Source organism: Microtus oregoni, unplaced genomic scaffold (genome assembly GCF_018167655.1).
Source record: "Microtus oregoni isolate MIOR12 unplaced genomic scaffold, Mior012 000002F_ref0000024, whole genome shotgun sequence".
NCBI classification, from domain to species: Eukaryota; Metazoa; Chordata; class Mammalia; order Rodentia; family Cricetidae; genus Microtus; species Microtus oregoni.
The window spans coordinates 69,182,865-69,206,595 of NW_024543061.1; the positions used below are offsets into that span (position 1 = coordinate 69,182,865).

At 38.8% G+C, this 23,731-nt stretch overlaps 1 protein-coding gene across 1 annotated transcript in view; it reads right to left on the bottom strand.

Annotated features, from left to right (window-relative positions):
• Positions 1-327: 327 nt before the first annotated feature.
• The window catches only part of LOC121434189 (C-type lectin domain family 2 member E-like), a 35,110-nt gene continuing 11,706 nt past the window's right edge, over positions 328-23,731 (bottom strand). Inside the window, exons 3-7 of the mRNA XM_041633031.1 lie at positions 9,259-9,371; positions 5,776-5,898; positions 3,226-3,410; positions 2,563-2,669; positions 328-1,556 (exon numbers count right to left, since the gene is read on the bottom strand). Of these exons, the coding sequence (XP_041488965.1) occupies positions 1,424-1,556; positions 2,563-2,669; positions 3,226-3,410; positions 5,776-5,898; positions 9,259-9,371 (661 nt within the window). The 3' untranslated portion in view covers positions 328-1,423. The remainder of the gene's footprint in view (positions 1,557-2,562; positions 2,670-3,225; positions 3,411-5,775; positions 5,899-9,258; positions 9,372-23,731) is intronic.

The following is a 23,731-nucleotide window of genomic DNA, read 5'->3' on the forward strand; positions in this document are numbered from 1 at the left end:
CTTTCTTATTAGTTTTTTTGAAAGAAAATGGACCTCAAAACAAAAAGAATTAATGAAGTAAGACAATAACACTGAGAAAAGCATTTTCCTAAATAAGATATGCTTATATTTATTTAATAATACAGACTGAACACAGGCATAACAATTGCCAGATATGGTGGTGCATGCCTTTAATCCCAGCACTTGGGATGCAGAAGCAGGCAGACCTCCGTGAATTTAAGGCCAGGCTGGTCTACATAGTGTGTGCCAGGACAGCCAGATCTACATAGCAAGATCCCGTCTCGAAAAAAAAACAAAAAAACAAAAACAAAAAGCAAATAACAGCAGCAGCAACAACAACAATAACAGCAATGAAACAAATGTAACAGACACAGTCTCTATCGAAGTTGAACTTAAAAAAATTTATTACTTATTTTATTTGTACATATATGCTTATGGCTACAGCATAACTGTGGACATCACAGGACAACTTGCTTGGGTTGGTTTTCTCCTTCTACCATCTGGGTCCAGGTCAAACTCAGGTCACCAGGTTTAGTCCATATACCAATAAAGTAAGAAGACAGAATTGACTGAAGGCAGAATTTTTATCTGTTATTTAGTCCGTTTTAGGACACATCGGTACAGTATAACGATAAAAAATTAAACTATTTTGTTCTTAGAACGCAACTGTGTGCAAATGATTGCAAAATTAGGCACCAAATACATTTTAAAATGTTCATTAATTAACTTTCTTATGCATTGTTAGGTTTGTTTTTGAATGAAACTAATAAAGAATGAACTTTGAATGGCATACTCATATAGGAAAGTCTCAAAAAAGTTGAATAAAGAAAGTTAAAGGGCATTTGTTTGGATCATGCTCTTAGTCCACTGTAACTAAACAGGAACACAGAGGAGTAAAGTGTAAAACATTTTGACTAAGTCCATGATGAGTTATTCACAAGGTATACAGTATACAGTAATGGTTTTAATACTGTCTAGATATCACATCATATTGTTTATTGAATTTTATAAAATAATATTGACCATATATACAAAAATACTTAGAGTCCATAGACCAAGCACCACATTTCTTGTGATTATTGAATCATTTCCATGCATTTAGTTTCCACTCATTTTTAGGTCCCCTGAGTTCAAAGCAAGGACCAAAGAAAAAAAATTCGTATCTTGTCATAAAAGTGGAGTTCACTAATATACATACATACGACTATACTTTGGGTTTAACTCAGATACTTATTAATTTATAACTACCCATGCTTTACCAAGAACCATTATATATAATCCTCTCAGTGAAATTTCATCTTTGCTGTCAACACATACATCATTGGATTTTGATGATGATTTTAGCAGATCAGGAGTGGAGCAGATAACAGGTCACAGAGCATCTCTTTCTTACACATGCTCTGGCACATCCCCTACCCTGTAATTAAAATCCATGGCCCTTGCAAAGAGTAGCTTTAGGCTTGCTACAAATCCATTTCCTGTGTATGTAGCCCCTGCCACAGCTGATTCCGCTGTCACTCAGGTAGGCACATTCTCCTCCTCCTCGGACAGGAACCCTAAAACAACAAACGCACACAATTTTGCACAGACAGACACTGATTCAATCCAGCAACGAAATCTCATCCATCTTCACTGCTAATTTGTAATAAGAATCAGAGGAAGAAAGAGTCTCTGAGGAATCACCTGCACTACTTAGACCGAACATCTTTTACATTCTTGGAGTTTAGTTTGAAGACCACATCTTTATCATTTCTCCCAATCGACTCTATATAGTGTGTAGAGGGCATTTGACTGGTGCTTGATGTCATGTTAAAATGAACTGCTGCCCTGTGTGGCCTCAAAAGGGCAATTTTTCAATTCTGTCTTGAGTATTTTACACAATATAGAAGTGGGGAAAATCCAATTGTTAGTAAACTTTTGAAAGGTCTTTAATGATGGATGGGACTGGGTGTGTCTTACTGTTCCAGTGAAATGGCTCCATTTGAAATGGCTCTGTCCACATCTAGGATTGTCTTAGTGCTCTTTGATGATGAGACTTTAGAAGAGGCTCCCAAAGTCCCCGGAGTCTCTGCTTTGTGTACAAGTGCATCTGTGCACACAGCTGTCTGACTAGTCCTACCCAGCAGTTCTAACGTGGTTTTCTGCGGTTTCAGAGCCCTCACTGCCCATCTGCATTTATGTAAACAGCCAACAGCAGTGTTTATCATTAAGGAAAAATTTTCAATTTGGTAATGGAGCAGACGGCATCTACCCCAGATGCCACAATCCTGTGAAAGATTTCAATGGACATCACACTAAGTAAATACTTTGAAAATGATGGCCATTAAATGGGAACACAGAGAAAAAAATTAAATTTGTAGGGAGGTGGAACTTCCTGGGTATTATCTAATGCATATAAGTATATACCCTACCTCTGAGATACTCCTTCAACCTAAGGGTTTATTTTTCTACGTTTCCAGTATAGTTGGCTCCAGATGACTCAGGCTTTCTTCTCTTATAGTTACAGCTCACACAATCACAACTCATGAGCACAGTAGAAAGAAAAGTGGTTTACAAACATACAAGTTGTTATATTCAGTGTTATTTGTCCACATCCAGGGGTGCTCTGGTGACTCTCTGTGCAGGCCAATCCAGTGGTCAGGATCACAATTGTATCTCTTCAGAAAATTCTGTCGTAAAACACAGAAAGCAAAGAAAAGATGTGTCTCTCTGTTTCAGATGATCCTTGAGTCTTTGCCCTACAGTCTCCTTCTGGGAAGGTAACAGGGTGTAACAGAGGGTCACCAACCTTGGAGCCATAATAGCCCTCAGATATCAGTGGATGCATTTCTATCTATAATCTAACGTATATGGATGACTACCTGTCCCACTGTGACTGGGAAAATCCCTTGTTAAGCCCATCCTGGCAGTTATTAACAATGGTCACCTTTAGTATGCAATACTTGACAGTTTTGGTGAAGGTTTTATGACCACCAAGTATCTCAGTCGTTTGTATGTCTGACATTACAGGTTGATGATGAACACCACATGATCAACAGTCTCTGAAATGTCTCAGGGTTTCAGTAAGAATCAATAACATCAGCAAATGACACACATCAATGTGCTTCTGTGTCCTCCAAGGTCTAGGGTAAAATGCTTCCTCATGTTTCAGACTTATGCTCACTATTTCAAGGAATCACACACTAAACATAACAAACAACAAACCAATTCCTGGTCCTTTCTTACCAGCTCATCCAGACTGTCAAATAGAGCTAGATGGGCCGCTAGTGCCATGCAGAAGGTCTGGCTGGATGTCCAGTTATTTATGTCTTCAGAAAAATAAAAACATTGACTTCCAAAACCAATCCAGTCTGTTGGGCAGGTGGGAGAGCAAGGTCCAGGGCACTCAGTGACCAGTTTTCCTTTTCCCACTGAAATGTAGACAATTCAGGAAATATAATAAACATTTCAAAGTCTTCTGTCTTGGTTTGCTATACAAATCTCAGTTTTGTGATGTGTTCTGTGCAGTAGCTTTCCTCACTGATCATTGAGGGACACCTAACAGGAAGGTCCCCATTTCAGAAACTTCTAGTGGGCTCTGAGGAAATGATATATTTTTTCTTCTTCATATTTTGTGTTTTGATACAGAATCTCACTATGACCCCATTCCTTGCTTGGATATGGTCAAAATAGGTCTTTGATACTAAATCTTTGTTCAAGTCCTTCATATAACCCTATCACACACACACACACACACACACACACACACACACACACACACATTGGTTGCTTTTCTCAGAGGAGCTCAGAATGACCATTATGAAGAAACGTGACAACAGATGTTAGAAACACGAGAAGAAATGGGAAAACTTATTCACTGCTGGTGGGAATACAAATTGATACATTCAATTTGGAGGTTCCTCATTGAAAATAAAATAGACCTGCTATCTGACTTATCAATGTCACTCCTTGTCATATATGGATAAAACACATCCTTCCACAGAGAGTCTTGCCTTCCATGTTTATTGCTGCCCTATTTACAACTGAAGGAAATGGACCTGACCTGGATGCCCATCTACTGATGAGTACATAATAATGTGCAACACATCCAAAATTGAATAATATTTCAGTCTTAAAGAAAAATGAAATTTGTAGGAAATTATGTGGGAAAGTATGATATTAAGTGAAGTCACAAAAACTTAGAAAGAATGGGACCCATGTTCTCTGTCACATGCAATCTCAGCCTGAGATGCAGTGTGAACAGCTGTGAGTGTTATCATGGTGTAACACATAGAAGGAACAAAGAAGAGTGACGTAAGGTGACAAGCAAAAAAAGGATGCAGCAAAGAGCATACAAGTTATAAAAATATTAGAAAAGAATTGGTTTTCTAGTTTAAACTCTGTGGTACTTCATCTAACTGACATATAAAGTCTAAAACCATAACTGAAACTCCACAGCTTCAGTGTAGCTATCCTAACTGTGTAGCAGTTAGGTGAGATACCTGAGTTTGAAACTTGACATGCGTTTGAGGGCCCATGTTAATGAAGCTGTGTGATGTTTTAATCTGAGTCTATTATAATAAAATTATTATAAAATACATATGCATGGATGTAAATGTCATCTCTCACTCCCCCCTCCCTCCCTCTCTTTCTCCCTCCCCCTCTGTGTGTGTGTGTGTGTGTGTGTGTGTCTGTGTATCTGTGTGCATGTAAAAGAAGGTCTGAATGCTGCAAGGATTCAGAGGGCATTTTAGAAGAATAATAGATATTCTTCTTTTATAACTTTGGCTTTTCCTTACTTTAACAGATAAGAATGAATGCTCTCCTCTTTCAAAGGTCTAGTGAGTTCCAGGAAATATGTGACCTGATAGGACATAAATACCAGAAATGACTGCCCATACATTAGTGATGGGGAATTTTTGTAGCTGTTTTCAATTCCCCAAGTCCTCAGTGAAAAGGACCAATGCAACAGGCAGTGAGAATGACTGTCCCTTCTTTTTATTTGACTATTTTCTGAGCTATGTAATAGTTTAGGCTACACTGACCAAGACTTAATTGCAAATGTTTGTCCTGTCTAGACTTGTGTGTATTATTCATTGATGTGGTCAAAATGACTCTCTAGCTATGGCAGCAAAGTTATTCACGATTTTTATCACATTATTCAGAACAATCTCCAGCTAAAAGCTTAGGAATCACATGTTCTGGAATATTCTAATTAATATCTTCAGATTGTGGTTGAATATATTAACTGAAACCAGGAGTCATGGGGGTGAGGTTTCCTGTACCTTCCCCAATGATATCACTCTTCACTGTTCTCACTTCCTTTTAGCCACAGCAGCTTCCTTGTGAATCTCTGCTTAGTTTTCCTCTCCTTCTTCTCTACATTGAATAGATAACCCGCATGGCATGTCTCTAAACCATTGGAAATATTGGATGTTTACATTACAGTTCACAATGTAATAAAGTTACATTTATGAAGTAACAATGAAAATAATTTTATGATTGGGGTTCACCACAAAATGAGTATATATTAAAGGTTTGCAGTTTTAGGAAGGTATAAAACCACTGCTTTAGAATTGCTGAATGTCTTCTTCCCAGGGTTGCTGAGCCTGGCCTCCTATGCACACCACAGCCTGTGCTGTGCATCTTCCTGCTAGACCCTAAGTTCCCACAGTACAGGAATTACTGGCGTGTTTTCTCTGGAGTCCTTAGCATGAGTCCTTCCATACAGTATCAGCTTATAAGTATAACCGACAATGTAAATGTGAACAGAATGCTTCGGAATAAGTCACTTACCTGACAAAGCTACAAGTGTAATTACAGCTGCAGTGAGACCCATGTTCAGTACATAGCAGCAGTATAGCTTTATAGGCGTCACGGCGGAGACCATTCTGAGATATTTTCCTTGGAGCTCTTTATCTCAAAATATAAATATGAGAACATCAATCTCAAGAATATTTTAGGGAAAATGGTAAATTTACGTCACAATCATCTGTAGATTTGACTTGTATTCCTCTACTGCTAATGCCCTTCACTGATGAAGGACGCTTAAAAGAAATCCCACACTAGCTCAGAATTGAGAATAATAGACAGTTATTTATTTAGGGGTAGACTCACGAATCAGAATGCTCTTATAGAACAGAGAACAGAAACGCAATCCTGCAGCTGCAACAAGAGAGTAGAGGTACGGTTTACATTGGCATAAATAGTAAAAGAGGACACGCCTCTTGGGCGGGTAACTTAAGGGCCTTTGGCTATGGGATTTCCTACAGCACTTCACAGAAGATCTTGGTTCATAAATGATGTCCTCGTCTACAGAAGTCTTGGATGAAGGAGAAATGGAATTTTTTTAATGTGATCCCAGCACTGGGAAGTCAGAGGCATGTGGATCTCTGTGACTTTGATACAAGCATGGTCTACAAAGAGAATTCCAGGACAGCCAGGGGAACACAGAAAAACAATACAAAACAAAAAACAAAACAAACAAACAAACAAACCCCCCAGCTGACTTTAACCATCACATTTGGCTCATTTTTTCAAAACTCCAAGATAACAGAGTCTCAGTTTACACTTAGGAAACTGACAGAGGATTGAATGATTAGCTCATGAGATGAGACAGAAATGGGTCAAGCAGATGTAAAAGCAGAGGTCCCAATGGTGAGAAGTTCCACTTCTCTTTGAAATAGGAAACGTCTTTTATTATCTCCAGGTCAGAGGTCAGAAATGATGGAGTCTCTGTTTCCTTTCCTCTAAGAGAGCTCCCTGTGTGGATGCTGTGCATGAGGCTGTAACTGACACTAAGTTTGTCTGCTGGGCAGCTTTAAAAATGGACCCCTAGATCTTCCTAGCAGAAACACACCATATCAGTTCCTCAGGGTTAGCCCATAATGTAAATAATTTTGGAGAATCTTGAACAGGGAATGCTACAGCAGCCTGTGAGGCCATTGGAAATATCAGTGCTCCCTTGAAGTCTATTTCCTCCTCTCAGATGAACAGAATCTGCTTCTTATCCTGGGTAGACATGACACACGATTGTGTCCTGTCATAAGAGTTAGACCTGCTGGGCCTGTCAATCACATGGACAAGAGACCACCCCTCAGCAAGGCTGGTTCACCAAAAGTCATGTAAAAGAGGTGGCAGAAAAAGTATTCTCTACTGAGATAATGAGCCTTTTCTTCCCTGGAACTCCACTCTGTGTTCACCTGTGGAGCTACAGCCAAGCAGTTCGTGCTCTAATTCACTAACTTTAGGTCTACCAAAGCTTCACCTTTTCACTCTTTTTCTGAAGAACTGCTTGCTAAATGTTGGTCTCTCCAAAGACTCTGGGACAGCGTATACAGTGTCCTTTGGATTTTGGCTCCGTAGAAACTTTTCATTCTTTGTCTTTCCAGTTGTACATTAAACAAGGATATCCCTTGAATTCAGTGCATCAGTATTTCTACAATGGCTTTTTTTCCCCAATATGGAAATATTTAAGTTTTCTTTAAAATGGTCCCCCCATATTCATTTGGATGTTTCACTTGTGAAAATTATTTATTTACTTGCACATGAAACTGTTATTGTCTCCTTTCTTTAATTCTTCTTCTTTTCTGAAACGAAATCCTAAATGTTTATTATAGAAAATATCACACATACCCCCCAACCCCAACATTAAATTATCTGCCTTAGTTACCTTTTCTCTTTGAAATATGGGCAAGAATTTGATTCTAAGCCGGGCGATGGTGGTGCATGCCTTTAATCCCAGCACTCGGGAGGCAGAGGCAGGCGGATCTTTGTGAGTTCGAGACCATCCTGGTCTACAGAGCTAGTTCCAGGACAGGCTCAAAAGCCACACAGAAACCCTGTCTCAAAAAAAAAAAAACAAAAAAAAAAAGAATTTGGACAATGAAAACAAAGTTTCAGATATGGGACTATTTTAGTAGGCTGAAAAACATCTACATTTCTCATGACCTTGAGTATTTTTTTGGTAGTTATGAACACTGTTTTCCAGAAAGTCCATATCCTTTCATTAAAACAAACAAGTAAGCAAAAAAAAAATTAAAGTAAGAAAGAGGGAATAAAGGAAGAAAAATAAAAGAATGAAACAGTTGGTTTCCAAATACAGAAGACAGTTTAACAGAAATTCCACAGGATTTTCCATTTCTGCAGTTTTCCATGAGCCAGAAATACCAGAAGATTCTTGAGTAGGGGGTCAACCTCTGCTGTTACTCCCAGCTTTCCTTTGAACCACACTGGATCAGCAAACCCCAGGCCCGAGCCCACAGGGAACTTACTTAGTTGTGCACATTGAAACCTGTGCTGTTAGAGTTTCCTTCACTCTGGGATATAAGGAGCATGGTCCCCAATAACTTCCTTTTTCATTTATTTATTTATTTATTTATTTATTAAAGATTTCTGCCTCCTCCCTGCCACTGCCTCCCATATCCCTCCCCATCCCCCAATCAAGTCCCCCCCCATCATCAGCCCGAAGAGCAGTCCGGGTTCCCTGACTTGTGGACAGTCCAAGGACCTCCCACCTCCTTCCAGGTCTAGTAAGGTGAGCATCCAAACTGCTTAGGCTCCTACAAAGCCAGTACGTGCAGTAGGACCAAAACCCAGTGTCATTGTTCATGACTTCTCAGCAGTCCTCATTGTCTGCTATGTTCAGTGAGTCCAGTTTTATCCCACGCTTTTTCAGACCCAGTCCAGTTGGCCTTGTTGAGTTCTTGATAGATCATCCCCAATGTCTCAGTATGTGGGCAATAACTTTCTTTACTCACCAGAGTTCAAATTACCAGATAGAGTGGACTAGAAAGCTAAGGATAAACACACACACACACACACACGCATGCACGCACGCACGCACACACACACACACACACATGCACACACGGGCACCTGGACAGGTAGGCAGGCACACATACATGAATGCATGCATGCATACAGGCAGACAGACATGTATACACATTTGGGCATGCACACAGGCATACACACAGGCACACAAGCATACACACCAAAACCAAACAAAACAAGCAAACAAAACCTAAAAATCCAACTAAACACAAAGTATGTTTTAGGCTCTTATAAATTGATTCCTTGTTCATTTCTCTCGCTCAGAAATACTTGAGTATTATATACTCAGATAGAGTAACTAATATGCAAGAGGCCTCTAAGCATCTCCACTTCTCCAGAGAAAAAGCATGACAGGCTATGAGACAGGAGGCTCTATTATTTCTGTGAGACACTTGTGAAGCTCCTCTATCCTCTTTTATTATGATTGTTATTGCATCAAATACATACCAATTTCTCCTTCCTGTTCGAAATCTGTGTTAGGGGGTTCTCTCTCTAGCATGCTTACGGAAACACTTTTAGTTACTGCAGCAGGCATCTTCAGAATCTCAGCTACAGCAAGACTGGAATTGAAATCAGAGTGGAAGAATTACTGCTTTCAATCTTGGGCAGATTCAAACAAGCCCATTGGTATCTTCATCATTTTAAATTAGCTTACAAGTTACTGAGTTTCCATAAGGCTTTATCATACATATATTCTTTCTTTTGGTTAACCCACACTTTACATTTTCTCTTTCCTATGCTTTCACCCCCTTCCTTGCTTGAAACTAATTTCTTTTCAGATTAGTTATTGTATTTTTCATTCCAGAATTTGTTTGCTTCTATTTACAGTTTCTACATCTTCATGGGTATAATTTATTCATGCATTGATTTCCTATAGTTGTTCTCTGTGTTATCCATTAACATATTTATGATAAGTTTTAAAAATCCTTTGTCCGGAAACTTAACAGAAACAACCACCTGCTGTGTGTTGTAGGGAACTGTGGGCCGCTTCCTGTCGCCTGGCTCCTGCAGGGCTGGCTTATGCCCTGAAATAATTACATGGAAACTGTATTCTTTTAAACACTGCTTCACCCGTTATCTGCAGCCTATTATTGGCTAATTCTCACATCTCGATTAACCCATTTCTAATAATCTGTTTAGCACCACGAGATGGTGTCTTACCAGGAAGGATTCTAGCCTATGTCCACCTGGGGTTGGAGAATTATGGTGACTGCCTGACTTGGCTTCTTTCTCCCAGCATTCTGTTCTGTCTACTCTGCCTATCTAAGCTGCTGTCTTATCAAAAGGGCCAAGGCAGTTTCTTTATTAACCAATAGACATATGACCCTCCTCCATCAGCTGTGTAAGCAGTAGGATCAGATAACAGATCCCCAGAACCACTGTAAGTGCAGGGTAGATATGGTAGTCCATCAACAACCCCAGTGCTTCTGAGGTGGAGGCAGTATCCTGGAGCAAGCTAAATCATTAGACTCAATAATTTCTGGGTTCACTGAGAGATCCTGCCCCAATAAATAAAATAAAACTTGATAAGTTGATCTTTGTGATTTGGGAATCTGAAAAACTAGTCACTTGTCTTAGTCTTTCAAGAGCTCTTCATTTGAAGAAAATTTTCATCAGATTGAATTTACTGTGTTTCTCAAACTTTTTTTCCTCTCTCTGTATGCTCTCTGCCCATGAACTGTACCTCTGTTGGGGGAGTCTGCTAGTTCGTTCCCAGCTGCTCAGATGTGAAATAACCACTCAGAAATTATATTATTTACAATACTGTATTTCTGGCTAACTTTTATTTCTTAACTTAAGCCATTTCTTTTAATCTGTGTAACACTACTTGGTTGTGACTAACTGGCAAGTTTCTGGCTGGCGGCTTGCATCTTTCCCCTTTGACAGCTACATGGCACCTCCCTGACTCTGCCTTCTTTCTTCCAGTATTCAGTTTAGTTTCCCTAAATAAATATCCTAGCATTATTCTGCCCCATCACAGGACAAAGCAGCTTCCATTAAACAATAAAAGGAGCACATGTACAGAAGAATCTCCCACACCATTTCCCCTTTTCTGTTTAAATAAAATGGAAGGTTTTAACTTTAACATAGTAAACTTACATATAACAAAACAGGTATAAAGCAAGAATTACAGTAACAATATTTATATTTTCTTTATCTTTTATCATAACTAAGTAAAACTATAATTATAACCATCTATTCTTCAACTCCATTAAAAACTGCAGGATATAATATTACCAAAGTTAACAGAAAGTGCATTGTAAACAACTTTCAAAACTCTAAGTTGATAGGGACATCTTGCTGCATCAACAGTCACCCAAAGTTCTTATGTAACTTTGTAGCATTCATCTTCAGCCTACAGGCCCATAGTATCTGGCATACTTTTCCATGAGTCAGGAAATTTCAAAGGCAGTTACTTTTATATTGGCAGTTTGTCAGTAACTTTTTTATATATCCTGCAGAATGTCTGGCAGACTCTTACATGAATCAGCAACTTGAAGGACCATCTAACCTCTAGGCAAGTTAATTGGTCATCTCTCAGTTGGTCCTGCATGTCCAATTCACACAGCATACCATCAGGCAGTTTAGGAGATCATAGTTTCTTGCCAAAATGGCTAGCAAACTACATAAGGAGCCTCTTTGGTGGCTATTTTCCTCTTGAAGATTGGTGCTGCCAGGAGCAGATGTGTCTCATTGTCAGGAAAAGTCCTAAATTCTTAAACATTTTAATTGCCGTATTCTGATGGTTTCTGAAAAATTTGAAGAATATCTATCTAACTGAAATATATCTCTATGTATCTAGAAAACCTAACTAACATGAATACAAGCTTGACTATTATAGATGACTCTCTTTCAACCTATATTTCTTAATTATACATTACAATTTAAATAACCTGCACAAATACAATACCTTAATCAGGAGTAGACATATATATATATATTTGTATATATGTACACACACCTACACACACATACATACATATATATATATATATATATATATATATATATATATATATATATAACAAAATTTGTAGGGTTAAGCCAGCCCCTCAGGGAGCGGGCTTTCCTTGGGCGAATGTTTACTTATAAATCGGGTGCATGGGAGCCCGCGCACTCCTTCTGCTTCCTGTGCTCTGCGGGAACCTTGGTCTTGTAAGTTTATTTCTTCATTAAAGTTGTATATATTCTTTACAATCTGCGTACATTTATTTACGCCGCTACATTTTTGAAAGCCTTTCTTTTTTGTTTAAACAGAAAAAGGGGAAATGATGGGGGAGAGTCTTCTGGCTTGTGTTAATTTCATTGGTTAAATAAAGAGACTGCCTTGGTCCTTTAATAGGACATAAAATTGGGTAGGCGGAGTAAACAGAACAGAATGCTGGGAGAAAGAAGCTGAATCAAGGAGTCGCCATGATTCTCCCACTCCAGACAGTTGCAGGTTAAGATCTTTCCTGGTAAGCCAGCTCGTGGAGCTACACAGATTATTAGAAATGGGTTAGATCGATATGTAAGAGCTAGCCAATAAGAAACTGGAACTAATGGGCCAGGCAGTGTTTAAAAGAATACAGTTTCCATGTAATTATTTCGGGGCATAAGCTAGCCATGTGGGCGGCTGGGTGCCGGGGACTCAGCCCCACTGCTCTTATCACAACAGAGTGGTGCCAAAGTGGGGATGAGCTCCACATAAAACCTGAGAGAGCTTAATTTTAATTGGAGAAAAAAACAGAGTTTAACACAGCTTTTGGCTGTTAGTTGATGGCATGCTGTAAAGAGATTTCCTGATTTGGCATCAGCAGCAGAAAAAACGCTGCATCATTTTAAAGTGCGGCTTCCTGGGGCTGTGCTGCCAGTGTGAACTCTGGCTTTAAAGCATTTCAATGGATTTTATGGGACTGGATGTTTGTGTTCCTGCTTAGGATTGGAAGGAGAGTGCTCTGAGTCCATGCCGATGGCTCAGCGCTCCCTGCCTGCACCTGGGCAGATGGCTGAATCAGGCTTGGGCAGGCAGAAGAGCATGGCGGATTCCTGCAGACATACAGAGACATGTTTTCAGACTATGCAGTGCTCTGTGTGTCAGATTTTGCTGTAACTTGGATGAAAAGAGTTTCTGTGCTGCACACTCCGTCTCAGAGTTAAACTGCTGACTGCGGCGCCAATGTGGACTGCTGTGTGCCTGGAACTGTGCTCAGCTCAGGGGCACCAAATGAATCTGAGGCAGGAGCGGCTGCTCCATGCTGAACTGTGCTGACCTCAGGCAGGAACTACCATAATTACCATAATAATAGCGCAGTTAAGGTTTAGACTTGGCAGGAAACAGGCGGTACCGTATTACCCCTATGTGGCACAACTTAAATTTTAAAGAAGTGCTTAACATTTTAAGAAATGTTCCTGGATAGTAAAAAAAAAAAAAATTACAGATTCACAATAAAATGGATTCAGACAGACCACTAAATGGATCACAGTGTTGGATGAGTGTACGTAGGCATGAGAGAGAGAAAAAAAAAGAGAGAATAAAGTTAATGCCTTAAAAAAAAGGATAAAGTCTTTGAAGAGACAGAATAAAGTAAAGTGATAGAGTAAAAATAAGCCACGTAAAAATGGAAAATTCACAGAGAGTCTGGATTCTTTGTAGTACTGTGTTTTCTTTAAAATTTTTGACTGTAAAGGAGCTAAGTACAGAGAGACATTTCATTATATGGACTGCAAAGTGGAACCAGAACGGATATCATGAGGGTATGACTTCAGAATTTGGGTCTAAGGATATGATGCTTTGGAGAGAGTCTTTTTTTGTTTTCACAGAGGATGAGACCCTGTGGATTTCTTCTATCCCAATATGGTATGATAGACCATGTCTTGCTGAAAGATTGCTGTGAACACTCTCAAAAAATTACTTCACTCAACTGCCAACTGAGATAACACTGGCACACAGATTATACCATGAAAAACCTAATTAACCACTCCCCCATTTAGCAGGAAGCAGTTTGGAGAGAAAAAACTGTGCCCATGTTCCCAAATATTGTTTATAAATGTTCTTTTACATTTAAAGGGGGATATGATATAGCTATGAATAATTTACATTGGTATGGATTTTAAGGTTAATTTTGTTATATGTATATGTATTTCTGATATTGATTAAGGTATTGTGATTGTGTAGTTCATTTAAAATGTAATGTATAATAGGAAATATAGGTTGTTAATGGATAATCATCGATAATAGTAAAGCTTGTAGTCATGTTAGTTAGATTTTCTAGATATATAGAGATATGTTTCAGTTAGATAGGCATTCTTCATATTTTTCAAAGACTGCAGAATATGGCATTTAATGTTTTAATAACTTGAGATTCTTCATGACAATGAGACACCTCTGCTCCTGGCAGCACCAATCTACTTCTAGAGGAAGATGGGCATCGAAGAGGATCCTTATGGAATTGGATAGTCATTTGGGCAAGAAACTGCTCTTGCCTGGACTGTTACATAAACTGGACACAAAGAACCCACAGAGAGAGGACTTCTGAACTTGCCTAAAGGTGAGATGGTCTTTTGGGGTTGCTGCTTCATAAAAGAATTCACGAGACATTCTGCAGGACACAGCAGAAAGTGACTGAACTGTCTTTGAATTTTCCTGCTTCATGGAAATGTCTCTGGATACTATGGGCCTGAAAGCCGAAGATGGATGCCCCAATGGTACAGAGGAACTTTGGGTGACTGTCCAGGCAGCGAGATGTCTCTGTCATTTCTAGAGCTTTGGATTTCTTGTTTGCTTAGGTAATATTATATCCTTCTGAAGTCTTTGATGGAGTTAAGAATAGTTAGTTATAGTTATAGTTTTCCTTAGTTATGATAAAAGATAAAGTAGATATAATTATTGTAACTGTAATTCTTACTTGATAACTGTTTTGTTATATGTAATCTTACTATGTTAAAGTGAAAGTCTTTCTTTTTTGTTTAAATAGAAAAGGGGGAAATGATGGGGGAGAGTCTTCTGTTTTGTGTTAATTTCTTTGGTTAAATAAAGAGACTGCCCTGGCCTTTTAATAGGACAGAAAATTAGGTAGGTGGAGTAAACAGAACAGAATGCTGGGAGAAAGAAGCTGAGTCAGGGAGTCTCCATGGTTCTCCCACTCCAGACAGAAGCAGCTTAAGATCTTACCTGGTAAGTGCACATTGTAGTGCTACATAGATTAGTAGAAATGGGTTAAGAGGCTGAAACTAATGGGCCAGGCAGTGTTAAAAGAATACAGTTTCTGTGTCATTATTTTGGATAAAGCTAGCCGTGAGGGCGGCAGGGTGGCGGGACACAGTCCGCTGCTCATATTACAACAAAAATTGACCTTAAATTTGTGTCCATAAACCAAGATCCATACCAATGGAAAGTATACATTTCTATAGGATATTTCCCTTTAAATGTAAATGAACATTTATCAACAATATTTGGGAATTTTGGCATAGTTATCTCCAAACTGCTTCCTGTTTTTTGTTGGGTGAAGTAATTTTTGGAGGTTTTACTTACCTATCGGGGGTCTTGGGCCATCAATCCACATTAGTCTTGATAAAATTTGTAGGTTCTCATCTGTGGAAACAAAATAAGAACCTCTTTTCCAAAGCAACAAATCCTAGATTCAAATTCTAAAGTCAAGATACCTTTAAAATATATATGTGGTTTAGCAGCCTGTACAATAAGATTTTTCACAGTCAAAAAATTCAAAGAAAGCACAATAATATACACAATACAGACTCTCTGTGTATTTTCTCTTTTTAAGTGATTTATTTTTTTACTCCTTTTAATCTATGACTGTCTCTACACTGTCTCTCTTTAAAGACTTTGTTTTATTTTTTAAATGATTTACTTCTTTTTATAAGTTTCTATACCATTTTCCTTCTCCCAAGCCTCTGTAATTTATCCAACACTGTGACCCGTTTAGAGTTCTTTTTATCTGAATCTGTCTTTATTGTGTATCTGTAATTATTTTCTGACCAGAATCATCCTTTTTTTAAATGCTAAGTGGGCATGGCTAGGGCCAACACAGCCTTGCCTGCTCTCTCTGTTTAGTCCAACTGGGAAAGGCATGTTTGCTGCCTCTGAGAGCCATGCACTTTGCCCCATTTTAGGCACCCAGTGGGTCTATGTTGCCATTAAGCAAGTTGTAGCACTCTGCTTACAGACATCATTTCAACGTTCCATAGGCAGACCTCTCAAATGAGTTAGAGCCATTTGTGCTGGTGAATCAAAACGCCAAAAATAGGTATGAAGAGAAGTATAATTTTTGAAAGCAGAGCTCTGATAATCTAGATTTTTATTTTCCTTCTGCCCCACACCAGGTGGCTCCTGATAGGAGATGGAAACTTTGAATATTTCTTTCAACAAAATGCTTGATTTAGAGAAGGAGCCACAGTCCAACTCCAAAGACAGCCTTGATTTTTAAGTGAGTCTTGACTACAATTATACTGAGAAATAGGGAAATATGTATGTTTAGGTGGTGAGATTTTACCCTGCAGAGGATATTGGTACCATAAATCAGAGTTCTCTTTGCTTGATGATTCGATCTGCGTAGCTACCTTTTTCTCTTTAGGCATCTGGATGTCCAAGATCTCTCAACTTTTTGAAGATGGGCATTTTCTTGCAAAGACAGGAATAGAACCCTGCCCCAACCCCTAGGAGGTTTCCTTATACCTGTGCAATTGTCACAGAAATATGTATCATTTCTCCTAATTAATATTTCTACTTTCAAACAAAATCTTGATTAATTTTGATAGTATCCATATCATATCTTCTGTAGAAACAAGAGCAAATCTCCTTCCCCAACATCTTTTGGCTTCCATTCTGAGGTCAGCACAACCATGAACTATATCAGATGATTTAATTCAGTTGTTTTTTTTCTATTATTCAATGTCTCTCTGCAGTCATTTCTTTCTCATTAGCATTAAGAAAATTCAAGGTTAATAAAACATTATGCAATCTATTCCTAGGGTATTTTTCTTTCCCTTTCTGTTTGTTTAACATATTGTTTATAGTTGGATTTGATCCTTTAAAAACTGTCTGATCAGTGGGATTGCTTGATATACCTGTAATATACTTTATATTATAATAAGTAAAAAAAACTGTTTCATTTTCTTAGAGAAATGTAGTAGGAGGAAGAGGACCCCTTGTTTGTCCCAGCTGCCCAGCTGGCTTACACCCAAAATAACCACACAGAAATTGTATTAATTCAATTACTGACTGGCCCATTATTTCTAGCCTCTTATTGGCTAACTCTCACATATTAGTTTAACCCATCTCCAATAATGTGTATCGCCACTTGATTGTGGCTTACCGGCATGAGTCTAACCAGTGTCCATCTTGGGCAGGAGAACCATGGCATCTGCCATACTTCCCTTCTTCCCAGCATTATGTTCAGTCTACTCTGCCTACCTAAGCTGCTGCCCTATCAAAAGGCCAAGGCAGTTTTTTTATTCAACCAGTGAAAGCAACACAAATATAGACGGACCTCCTACACCAGAGACATATGCTGGGGCATACTTCCTGCAGGTAGTGGTGTTTGGTTGTATAAAGAACAAGTATGACATCTCCTTATAATTTCTTTGGTTTGTTTTTATGTAATAGAAAAACCCTTTTTTTAAACCTTTGCTTTTGACATGATTCCTTTTAAGAATTTCTGAGACCTTCAAAACATTTCTAATAATAATAATAATTCGATTTCAACATTACTTTGTACTAGAGGACCTGGAAGACATGTATGGAGTCAGATATGTGTTATGTATACAGGACAAAGCCTATTCCTTTTTTTTTTTGAGACAGGGTATCTCTGTGGTTTTGGAGCCTGTCCTGGAACTAGCTCTGTAGACCAGGCTGGTCTCGAACTCACAGAGATCCACCTGCCTCTGCCTCCCGAGTGCTGGGATTAAAGGCGTGCGCCACCACCGCCCGGTGAAGCCTATTCCTGATTATATCTTGAACCTGAATGAATAATGAAGTCAATTCTGTGTCATCTGGTAAAAATTCAGTGGTTTCAATATGCAAAACAACTCTTTCTGCACATTGCAAATCAATAACTATGTTGAGAGGTTCTTTAAAATCCCTTAATAGCAAGAGAATAACATATAATTCTGACTTTTGGACAGAATCATAAGGGCTTTGTTTTGCTTTACTTAAATCTTCTGATTTTCAACCTGTCATCCCTCATATATTTGTATCAGTATAGAATATTTGACCTCCAGTTATTGGTGGGGACCATATAGTGTGAGGAAGGATCCAATTAACTCTTTTTATAAATTGAATTATCTTGCTTTTGGGATAGTTGTTATTAATCTCTCCCAGAAATCAGTACAAGCTCTTTCCCAGAGTTCACTGTCTTCCCATAATTTGCTAATTTCATCCTGAGTAAAAGGTACTATTTTTTTTTTTTTTGCTGTATCTATCCCTGCTAATTGACAAGGTCTCAATTTTTCCTTTTAAAATTAATTCAGGGACTTTTCCACATAAGTTTTAAATTTTTTATTTGGGTTATGTGCTAAAAAGATCCAATCTAAGAATATATCTCCCCTTTAAAATAAAATTACTGTCAGGGAATATTTGGAGGGTGATGTGACCAGAATGCAGTTAAGATTCAGATCCACATGATCAACATATAATTTCTCTTCAGCCAAAGTCAATTCTCTCTTAGCTTCAACCCATAATTCCTTGGGACTATTTAAGTCTTTGTCATCATGTAAGATTTAGTTTAAATGAACGATTTGATCAGATTTTATCCCAATAGTGGATCTTAGATTGGAAATGTCTCCTAACAATCTTTGGAAGTCATTAAGAGTCTGAAATAGACTTCTCCTCATTTGCACTTTTTGTGTTCTAGTTTTGTATAAACATATAATATAATCTAGATAATTGATAGAATCTCCTCTTTGGAGTATTTTTCAGGAGCAATTTGTAATCCCCAATGAGGTAAAACTTTCTTTACTTCTTCAACAATTCTTTCTAAAGTTTCTACATTTGAATTAGATAGCAAAGTGTTGTCCATGTAATGGTAAACTATAGATTCAGGAAATAGCTTACTTATTTCTTCCAATTTCTGATTTATGAAATATTGGAACAAAGTGAGGCATTAGTATAACCTGTGGCAGAACCTTATATTCATATCTTTCAGCAGGCTGAGAATTTTTATAAGTAGACACTATGAAGACAAATTTTCTGCTGTCCTTTTCTTGTAAAGGTATAGTGAAGAAGCAATCTTTTAAATCAGTAACTATTAGAGGCCATCTTTTAGGCACTAGGGAAGGCAATGGAATTCCAGATTGTAAAGGGCCCATTGGTTGAATTGCCTTATTAGGAGTTTTTAGATCTGTTACTATTCTTCGTTTTGCAGATTTTTTTTTAAACAACAAATACAGGAAAATTCCATGGGATGGTTGATTCCTCAAAATGCTGAGCATCTGGTTGCTCTTGTACCAGTGGTTCTAAAGCCTGAAGTTTCTCTATTGCTAAAGGTCATTGTTTAACCAATATAGTTTTTAGTTAACCATTTTAAAGGTAGGTCCTTTGGTACCTCTCAGAATTCACCAGTTGTTTTTCCAGGTTTTTTACAGCCTGAATGGTCAGAGTTTGTTTTCTATAGTACCTTATATTATCCTTACCAGAAACATGAATTGGTTTATGCTCTGTTTCTGAGACTGCAGAAATGTTTATCTGGGTATTTCATTGTAATAACAGAGTATGGCCCCATAGATTCACTGCTATATTATCCACATATGGTCTTAGCCTTCCTTTCTGTCCTTCTGGCCCTATTCATTCAACCCATCTCTTGCTTTGCTTTACCTGAGAAAGAGTTCTAATTCCTAAAAATAAAACATTTACATCTTGAATAGGCCAATTGAGATGCCATGTTCTGGAGTCACATCTGCATCTATGTTTACTTACCCTTCCATTATGATGTTATTTATTTGTACACTCAGCTTTAGTATTTGATCATTTATAGAAGTCTGCCAAAATAGTTGTTTTACATTTTCTGTTGGAATTTTTATTCATCCTCCATGGTCATTATATCATTCAGAATAGTATTTCTTATAACAGACATTGGATTTTCAAATTTCCTGGGGAGGCATGTTACCCACAATGATTGTTAATTACTAGACCACATTTGACCTGGGGCCTGTAAGAGGCCCCTCAAGGAATTTCCTGATATAAAAGTTTACCTTCTTGTGTCTTTTTGCTCTACATTCATTGGTCCAATGTCAGCCTTTGTCATATCGTTTTTTTTAATGAGAAAAGGAAGAAAAAAAAAACAAGTTTCCACCTCCTCCCAGCCTCCCATTTCCCTCCCCCTCCTCCCACCCTTCTCCCCCTCCTCCCATCCTTCTCCCCCTCCTCTCACTCCTCTCCCCTTCCCTCTCCAGTCCAAAGAGCAGTCAGGGTTCCCTACCCTGTGGTAAGTCCTAGGTCCTCCCCTCTCAAGGTCCCAATGAGGAGCAGAAGGAGGGAGAACATGAGCAAAGAAGTCGGGACCATGAGGGGTGCACCCACCCATTGAGACAGTGGAGCTGATCTACTGGGAGCTCACCAAGGCTGATGGAGGAAGGTCATTGGCTAATAAAGGAACTGCCTTGGCCCATTTTATTGGTTAGAAGAAAGGTAGGAGGAGTAAACAGAACAGAACGCTGGGAGGAAGAGGAAGTGAGCTCAGACTCCACAGCTCTCCTCTCGGGAGCAGACGCCTCAGAGAGACGCCATGCTCCTGGCTCCTGGGCAGACGCACGCTATGAAGCTCCGACCCAGGATGGACATAGGCTAGAATCTTCCCGGTAAGCGCACCTAGGGGCGCAACACAGATGATTAGAAATGGGCTAAATTAATATGTGAGAATTAGCCTAGAAGAGGCTAGATAGAAATGGGCCAAGCAGTGATTAAAAGAATATAGTGTCCATGTAATTATTTCGGGGCATAAGCTAGCCGAGCAGGCAGCCGGGGGGCTGGGAATGCAGCCCCGCTGCCCTTATTACTACACAAGGCCAGCTGGAATGTGACTGAAAAAGCATGGGTTAAAGCTGGACTCTCTGAACATGGCGAACAATGAGGGCTGATGAGAAGCCAAGGACAATGGCACGGGGTTTTGATCCTATGCATTGTGTTGGCTTTGTGGGAGCCTAGCCAGTTTGGATGTTCACATCTTTTGTAAAAACAGGAAGGTTGGGACCTTCTATTTGGGTGATTCTCAGAAGAAACAGTATTTCTAGAAATTCCCTGTATACAATCCCTTCTCAGATGTCCTATTCTACCACAATTACAGCATTTGATAATTTGATACCTTTGGAAATTGCTTCTCCTACCCAAGCCTCAATGTCATAGTCAAAGGACTCAATATTGGCTGTGTGTGGGATCCATTTTTCTTTGGTGCTGATCTGACCTTTAAGGGTCCAAGTACCATTTTTCATTCTAAGTTAGCATTTTCAAAAGCAAGAAATTCAATAAATACTTGTCTAGGTTCTGGATCTACTACCCCTATTTGTACAGCTTTAGTTAGTGTTTACAAAAGGTCACTATATGATTTTCTTGGGCTTTGTATAACCTTAGTTTACAATTCAATTCATTTTCCCAAGCAATCAAGGCTACTGCATGACACAGAGACAATATATGTTCATTGTATATAGCCAGACTTTCTGGGTCAGCATAAGGGTCCTCACCATGAATTTGATGTTGGGAGTCCTCAAAATCTCTGACTCCACCTTGATGGTTAAGTGCCTTAGCCTCTTCACTCCAAAATCTTCCACTGAAGCTGTGGACAATGGTCTAGTACAGCTGAGACTAGCTGAAGCCAATCATGCGAAATAACCTTAATTCTTTTTTTTTTTTTTTTTTTTGGTTTTTCGAGATAGGGTTTCTCTGGGGCTTTGGAGCCTGTCCTGGAACTAGCTCTTGTAGACCAGGCTGGTCTCGAACTCACAGAGATAACCTTAATTCTTGATGCCCATGTCTTTACCAATTGCTTCACATCTGGTGAATGAATGTAATAAGATACTACTGCTTGCTTAATAGCTTTTAGAACTTTCATACATATATTCTCCCATTTACATTTTCTATATCCTTTTGGGTATTGAGTATTTACTGGCTTTTCAAAGATATTAATAGGATAATTAGCTAAAACCTTTGATAAGTCATCTCTGGCTCTGAAAGGTACAAGTAATGCTATATCTTAATTAATTGTTGGAGGAGGCTGCTTGTTCATTCCTGGGTGCCTAGACTCAAAATAACAACACAGAAACTGTATTAATTAAATCACAGCTTAGCCTATTATCTCTAGTTTCTTATTGGCTAACTCTTACATCCTAAACTAACCATCTTCATTAATCTGTGCATCACCAGGAGGTCATGGCCTATTGGCAAAGTTTTGGTGGGCTTCAGTGAAGTTGTCTGTCTCTGATAATTGCTACATAGCTTCTCATTGACTCTGCCTTCTTTTTCTCTTTCAGCCTGGCTTTAAGCCATTGCCAAAAAGTAATCTTATTAATCAATGACACTAAAACAAATTCACAGCATACATCAGCTCCCCTTTTCTGTCTAAATAAAATGCAATGTTTTTAACTTTAGCATAGCAACAAACAGATATCATACAAGAATTACGGTTACACTAATTATACATACTTTATCTTCTATAATAACTAAGGAAAACTATAGTTACAACTATCTATTTCCACTACCATCAAAGACCTCAGAAGGATATAATGTTACCTAAGTTGTTGGGACTAATGAGTCCTGGCCTTCACCTGCTCTTCCCTGCTAGAACTCTCTAATTGAAGTTACTAGAAGCCGAGCCTAGCTTAGAGGATCAGAGGATGGGATTTTCACCTGTCGGCCATTGTCTGCAGTTTATTTAAGCCTCTATGGTGCTATTAGAGAGGGGCTTTTGGTATCATTGTTGGAAGGTCTGCATGTCAGTCTGTCTCTGCATGCATATTTTCAGCCTCCAGCCCCTTGCCCAAAGCTCACAAACTGGGGTCTAGCACATAGAGCACAGACCTGGGACACGGTGCACGGCACTAAGTAAACTTGAAGTGCATTGTAAGAACTTCCAAAACTCTAGAATTGGCAGAGACATCTTGCTGCCTCGACAAAAGTTTTGTAATGTTGGGGAATTCAATCTTCAGCCTATAGGCTCATAGTATCCAGCAGACTTTTCCATGAAACAAGAAATATGAATATCTTTTCTGCCTTGTAATGGCAAAGTACATCAGTTGCTTTTTTCTGTGTCCTGAAGAATGTCTGGCAGACTCTTTCATGAAGCAGGAAACCCAAAGGATTGTCCCACCTTTAGGCAACTTCAGCAGCCATGTCTCTGTGGGTCTTGCATGTCTAGTTCATACAGCATAACATCAAGCAGTCCAGGAAAGAGCAGTTTCTTGCCCAAATGGTAGCAAATTCCACAAGGAGCCCTCTCGATGCCCATTATCCTCTTGAAATAATTGGTCCTACCTACAAACTCATGGAAACTGAACAGTCAACTACTGAACCACACCTGGGTCAGGGAAGAAATAAAGAAAGAAATTAAACTCTTCCTTGAATTCAATAAAAATAAAGACACAACATACCCAAACCTATGGGACACTATGAAAGTGGTGTTAAGAGGAAAGTTCATAGCACTAAGTGCCCACATTAAAAAAAATGGAGAACACTCACATTAGAGACTTAACAGCACACCTGAAAGCTCTAGAAAAAAAAAGAAGCAGACTCACCCAAGAGGTGTAGAAAACTGGAAATAATCAAACTGAGGCTGAAATCAACAAAATAGAAACACATAAAACAATCCAAAGAATCAATGAAACAAAAAGCTGGTTCTTGGAGAAAAATCAACAAGATTGACAAGCCCCTATCCAAACTAATCAAAAGCCAGAGAGAGAATGCACAAATTAACAAGATCAGAAATGAAAAGGGAGA